General features: G+C 48.4%; 1 protein-coding gene across 1 annotated transcript; it reads right to left on the reverse strand.

The window, feature by feature from the left end:
- Positions 1 to 1,128, reverse strand: LOC308330972 (beta-1,3-galactosyltransferase 2-like; the record flags this gene model as incomplete). Its single annotated transcript, XM_080786038.1, has 1 exon — positions 1 to 1,128. The coding sequence occupies one exon, from the start codon at positions 1,126 to 1,128 to the stop codon at positions 1 to 3; it is 1,128 nt and encodes a 375-aa protein (XP_080642164.1).
- Positions 1,129 to 6,364: the final 5,236 nt, after the last annotated feature.

Below are 6,364 nucleotides of genomic sequence, written 5' to 3' on the forward strand. Positions count from 1 at the left end.
TTAAAACATCAAAAGAGGGTCCCATCCTGAATAATGGATCAACGTTTGTAAGGGCGGTTGTTGTTGTGTGGCGGCGCAAGCGCTGTCGTGCTTGTCTCTCTGCATCCTGTGCCAGTACTCCAGCTGCTGACTGGGATACAGCTTGTGCACCGTGACCATGTTGTTGTACCCGCAGCCGCAGTAGCGCAGTCCCAGGTCGTTGAACAGCGAGGCGCCGGGCGGCGGCGTGGGCTCGACCCCCAGCCTGGCCAGGCAGACCCCCACGTACACGTCCTCGAAGCGCAGCAGGGGGACCCCCCGAGAGGCTCCGTAGATGTCCGCCGCCAGGTGTCCCGAGAACACGTAGCCCGTGCCCGTGCAGTAGTCCGGGTACCGCCCGCCCGGGTACTCTTCGCGGGGCATGTAGTACTTGTGCCAGAAGACGCGGACCGGCCCGGAGCCCCTTATCACCATGCCCGTGAAGTAATTCGTCCTGGGTTTCTTCAGTTCGGGCCTCAGCAGCTTGTGGACGAGGTAGTCCGTGTTGACGAGGACGTCGCTGTCGGTCTTCATGACGTAGCTGGCGCGCGGGCAGTGCACGGCCACCCAGTTCATCCCCATCAGGGTCTTCAGAGTCAGGTTGTGGTACGTGTCCAGGAAGTCCTGCTGGACGATGTCGTGGTGCCTCAGGCTCTCGGCCTCCAGGGTCTCCTGCTGCAGGCGGCGTCCCGGCTCGCCCTCTCCCTTCACTCCCAGCAGGAACAGGCGGACGATCCCATGGCCCGGAGCGAGGCTCTCGTTCCCCCACGTCTGCCGTATGACGTTGCGCGCCTCGACTTCGTGAGCCTCGGTGAGTATCAGCAGCACCAGGAACGGCGGTGGCTTTCCCTCCGGGCATTTGTTTGGCTCGTTAATGACATAGGGGTACGGCCCGGGAGTTAGGGTATAGTTCCCTGCAGGGTGACCCCTGGGTTCTTCATTAGCGGACCCCTGGGTGATCACTTCACTCGGGTCGGCGAGCCGAGACAGGTTCTCTCCCTCCTGGCGGGCCTCGTGGAACCAGAAGACCAGGACACCCAGGAGGAACGAGGCGAGGCACAGGAACGCGGCGATGTGCTTCCAGCGGTGGCGGCGTACCTTCCACGGCATGGTGTCGTCTGGTTGTGCTGCCCACTTGGACCCTGTTGGACTTCAGAGGGATATGGGTTCCGTTGGAGCAGCAGAGGTCTAGGGGATCGGTATAGGCCTTGTATGGTACAGAGGAAACCGGACAATGGCTGCTACCAGGATGTATATATACGGTCTGACGAGGGTGTCATATTATCTCCAATGATGTCATGATGTCATGATGTCACGTCCCACTGCGGGGAGACCCCGGGGGGCAGACCGAGGCGCAGTTGGAGGAAACGCATCGACTCACTGGCCCTTCGGAAACGTCTCGGGATCCCCCCCAGGAGGAAGTCACTAATGTTGCTCTGGAGAGGGAAGTCTGGAGCTCTCTGGTGGAGCTGTTGCCCACGCGACCCGACTACGGATAAGCGGTTGAAGATGGATGGATGGATGTCATGATGAGTGAGACAATCCATGGAGCCTATAAGGACTGCAGGGGACAAGTGGGACAAGTGGCCTGCCACTCCCGCAGGTCTGGGCCCCAAATATGGTCATGGTTCCCAAACTCTTTTTCATGTCAAGGACCCCCAAATCGACACTAGTTATTTAGCCCACAAACCCCCATTTGAGAAGATATGCCAGGGACCCCCCATAAGGGACCCCCCATAAGAGAATATTATCACGGCTCTAGCAGTGATTCTCAATCTCAACCCGTTTCCCCCCCCCCCCCCCCCCCCCCCCCCCCCCCAGTTTCACATGCATTGGTCTACCCATTTAATGGGACCCCCAATTCATATTGTATAATCAATGTTGATTTAACTCTGAGAGTGTACAAATGGAACCCTTACAGACCCATAAGGGGTCCATTTGGTTCCAAACTATCATATAGCTGCATGGGAACAACTGGATTAACCCCATGCAGAAGCAAAGATTTTAGTTAAAAGAAATGTTTGCTTTGAAAGAATATATATTATTCAAGGATTTGTGCCACATTTTAACTATTTTTCAAAAAATCACACACCCGCCATGCAGCGCCCCTCAAAACTCAGTCCCGTCAGTCAGGCCTTTAGTCTCTCAACACAGACTGTTGACTCATTTAAATCAGTCACGTCAGTCAGGCCTTAGTCTCTCAACACAGACTGTTGACTCATTTCGAGGAACAAAATGCATGTGTTGCTGTTTTCCCAAAATATTTGCCGGTGGGATTCTCAGATTGGTCAGACCTTAACAAACATTAATAGTCCATAGACTGCATGGATTTCCAAATGTGCCAAGCCAAGTGTGTGGACCCATTTAGACCTGAGGCAGAAAAAAATCACACCTGTGTGAAATGAGGGGTGCTCATTTCATCGTAATATTGAGACGTGTGAGGACAAGATTTAAGCGGACATTTTGACCAGAATTCCCCTTGCGTTGACAATGGCAAATGTTGAGACGTGTGAGGACAAAAGCTGTTTATAGAAGGGGGCCCCTTAAAAGAAATCACACCCGTGTGAAGTGAGGGGCGCTTTATCAACCCTTATCATCTTACATCATCGCGATGACATAACATATCCATATGCCGACTTGCTCAGTGGCAGACAAAACAAAATCTCTGTTCATTGTCAATGGCATTTAATGTTAAACCTGTATGTGGGAGGGGCTAGCACCCATATATGGGCATATACTGAAGACATCAGCAAGCTCCATACATGCACAAAAGGGACACGGAGTAAAAAATGTAATGGTACCATATGTGCATATTTTCCCTGTAGTAGCAAATGTTGGGTAACCTTTTTTGCGAACAGCCTCAGTTGGTCATGTTCCATATATATAACACAATTTAGTTTAGGAAGGTGCAATTTAGGCTAAGTTCCGTGACCCAATTGTAACTGGGGATATGTCATTGGATGTTTTTTCCACTTTTCCTTTTTCATGTCATATGAAAGCAGGGAATCATAGCTTCAAATTGACATGTTGGTTGTTCAGTTTGACCCACCAGTTTTGGAGATATGGCTTACAGAGTAATGTCTTGCAGAGAAACAGCGAGTTGAGAAAACAGACTTGAAAGGTTCACAGCTGTGGTCTCTTAACATTACACCTAGCTACATGTTTAAGCATTTATTTATTGTCGATTTCAGCTTGTGACATTTATTTCAGTCACGCTCTAGTATGTGAAGAGTCTGCCTGTGCTATATTAACTCATTTTGGATTAAAATAAATACAAATAAGTCAGTGCAACGCTGTATGGTGGCCGAGACATGGACCCTCACATTACAACAGGGAAAAAAAGCCCCGGATGGAGACAAGAATTCTACGAATGGCACTATAGGTGTCACATGGACGGACCGCATCAGAAATGTGGACCTCTATATGGGGACCAACACTGCAGAGCTCAAGAACCTGATGTTGGATAGGAATCTGTGGAGGGCAGCGATCCAGGAAATCCAAGTTTGCTATAGACCTCACTCTCGCATTAACGCATTCATCTGATTGTTCGGGAAAGAAGCTTTAAAAAAAAAAAATCTGTTTCAAGTGGCTTTGAGGCAGGCAGCGCGCGGCAGCTTCTCAAACAGTCTACGTCAGTGCTTCCCAAAGTGGGGTGCGGGGACCCTCCCAGGGGGTACTTGAGGGAGTTTCAGGGGGTCCCCCCAGCTAAATGAAAGTTTGGAACCAAATGGACCCTTTGGGTCTGTGACTCAGAGAGTGTACAAATGGACCCCAAACGGTTCCATTTGGTTCCATTTGTACGCTCTCAGAGTTAAATTAGCATTGCTTTTACAATATAAATTGGGGGTCCCAGAGATGGCACTGCTAGAGCCATACAAATCTTCTCTTATTGGGGTCCCTGGCATATATTTTCAAATGGGGGGGTCCGCGGGCTATTTAGTGTCAATTTGGGGGTCCTTGGGCATGATAAGGTTTGGGAAGGATCCACTGGTACGGTTGGGATGGGCTTGGGTCCTTCAAACAGGCACGAGCGGAGAGCGTTAGAGAGGCAGGGGTTGACGTCCCATAAGAGGGCACTCTTACTCGCTGCGACGCGTTGAGAGCTTGTAGATCAGCTATTTTTGGGACGCAAACCCTGCACTCTTTCTCTACTGGAGATGCAGGTTTAATAACGACATGGATTTCAAAACAAATTAGTTCAGGAGACTTCGGAGAAAAAAAAAAAAACTATTCTCTTCCGGTAATGGCATGGAAAGGAGATGGAGAGCATTTTGCATTTCTTTCACCATGTAGTAAATGCTGCATTTGTTTGGGTCTGGAGAGAGGGCAGTTGTTTTTACAGACGGGTAAACGGAGAGTGGAACAAACTCGTCTGAAACGCGAGAGCGACAAATTAACCTCTCGTCTCTCGATCACCTCTAAGGGCAGTGGACAGTGTAAAGTAACTTAAGTATACTGTACTGTAGTGTGAACTATAATTTTGAGGTATTTGTTGCCTTACTTGGTTGTTTCCAATCTCCTATACTTTTTCTTCTACTCCACTGCATCTCAGATCCAAACATTGTACTACATTTACTACTTTAGTTATTAGTTACTCTGTAGATTTTGATTATTATTATTATTATTACAAAAGTTAAAACACGCATTAGCCACTTCAGCCATATATATATATATACTTCGGGCCATTTGAAAATTGCCGATCTGCTATTTTCTGAACACGAAACGCGTGCGTCTGTCTTCTCAGAAACGAAGCCTTCCAGAAAGGCCATTTATTGTCTGTTCCTCCTGTTGTTGTCGTGATGTGTATACTGCTGGCGGGCGTGCAAGGCAGTCCTAACTCTGTTTACTGTACAATCTATGCTCTTAATCCGGAGAATTTACAGTAAGCGGGGACAACGCATGGTAATACATCAAATAATGTGACCAGATTTGACTGAGAGGCTGCCATCGTGCAGTAAATGTCAGAGCTGAAATCGACATGGTAAAATATGAAATGAATGCTTAAACATGTATAGCTAGGTGTAACGTTAGAGTCCAGAGAAGTGAACCTTTTCATGCCTGTTTTCTCAACTCGCTGTTTCTCTGCAAGACATTCCTCTATATAAGCCATATCTCCAAAACCGGTGGGTCAAACTGAACAACCAATATGTCGATTTGAAGCTATGATTCCCTGCTTTCATACAACGTGAAATCACGGAAAATGGAAAAACATGATATCCAATGACATATCCCCATGACTCACAATTGGTCGCATATATACAATTTGTCATCAAGAGTCATTATGTAAGCTAAGAACCCAACATCTGTCTACTATGCGTATACACGATAGAGTGCTGTGTCTACATACGTAAGTTGAGCCTTTGCATATATACGCCTGTAAGGTCGTAGAGGCTAGTGCAAGTGCTATGGTCTGAGATGGAGTCTGAGGAGGTGGGTTTTCAGACTGCGGTGGAAGATTGGGAGTGAGGCTGCAGTTCTGATTGCAACCATATAGTTTTGGAGCCTGAAGGGAGAAGAGTTTGGGACGTGTGGAGCGTTAATTGTTCCGGCTGTGTTTTTAGTGAATGTTCTGGCAGCTTCCCAGCTTTACTCATGCTGCTTTACTGCTGTTGTGCAGTGCATGCAGGCCTATAACTCTGTTTACTGTGCAGTGCATGCAGGCCTGTTTACTGTGCAGTGCATGCAGGCCTATGAATCTGTTTACTGTGCAGTGCACGCAGGCCTATAACTCTGTTTACTGTGCAGTGCATGCAGGCCTGTTTACTGTGCAGTGCATGCAGGCCTATGAATCTGTTTACTGTGCAGTGCACGCAGGCCTATAACTCTGTTTACTGTGCAGTGCATGCAGGCCTGTTTACTGTGCAGTGCACGCAGGCCTATGAATCTGTTTACTGTGCAGTGCATGCAGGCCTGTTTACTGTGCAGTGCATGCAGTCCTATGAATCTGTTCACTGTGCAGTGCATGCAGGCCTAAAGGGCCTTTCAAGCAGGAAGCGATTTAACACGCCTACATAGTTCATTTTCAATGAGACCTGCACGTGTTTTGTTCCGTACGCACGGATAAGTCGAGGGGCAACATTGCACGCGTATTTACAGTATACGTGGACGCAGTCCCGTGAATTTGTTTTTGCGTGCGTGCTCGTTTTGTGCACACGACGTCCACGACTGACCAGACCTGGATACTGTTTAGCTGGTTGTTCCCTTATGCGTGGCGTCCCGGGAACAACATATTTTCAGATGGGGATCCGCGGCCAAAGACAGATAGTTCAGGGGGTCCCTGGGAAAAGTTGAGCACCGCTGACATACAGGTTCAATTAGAATATTTTGTAAATGTAAATTTTCGTCC

Source organism: Protomyctophum bolini, assembly GCF_963924005.1.
Source record: "Protomyctophum bolini genome assembly, chromosome: 16".
Classification (NCBI taxonomy): domain Eukaryota; kingdom Metazoa; phylum Chordata; class Actinopteri; order Myctophiformes; family Myctophidae; genus Protomyctophum; species Protomyctophum bolini.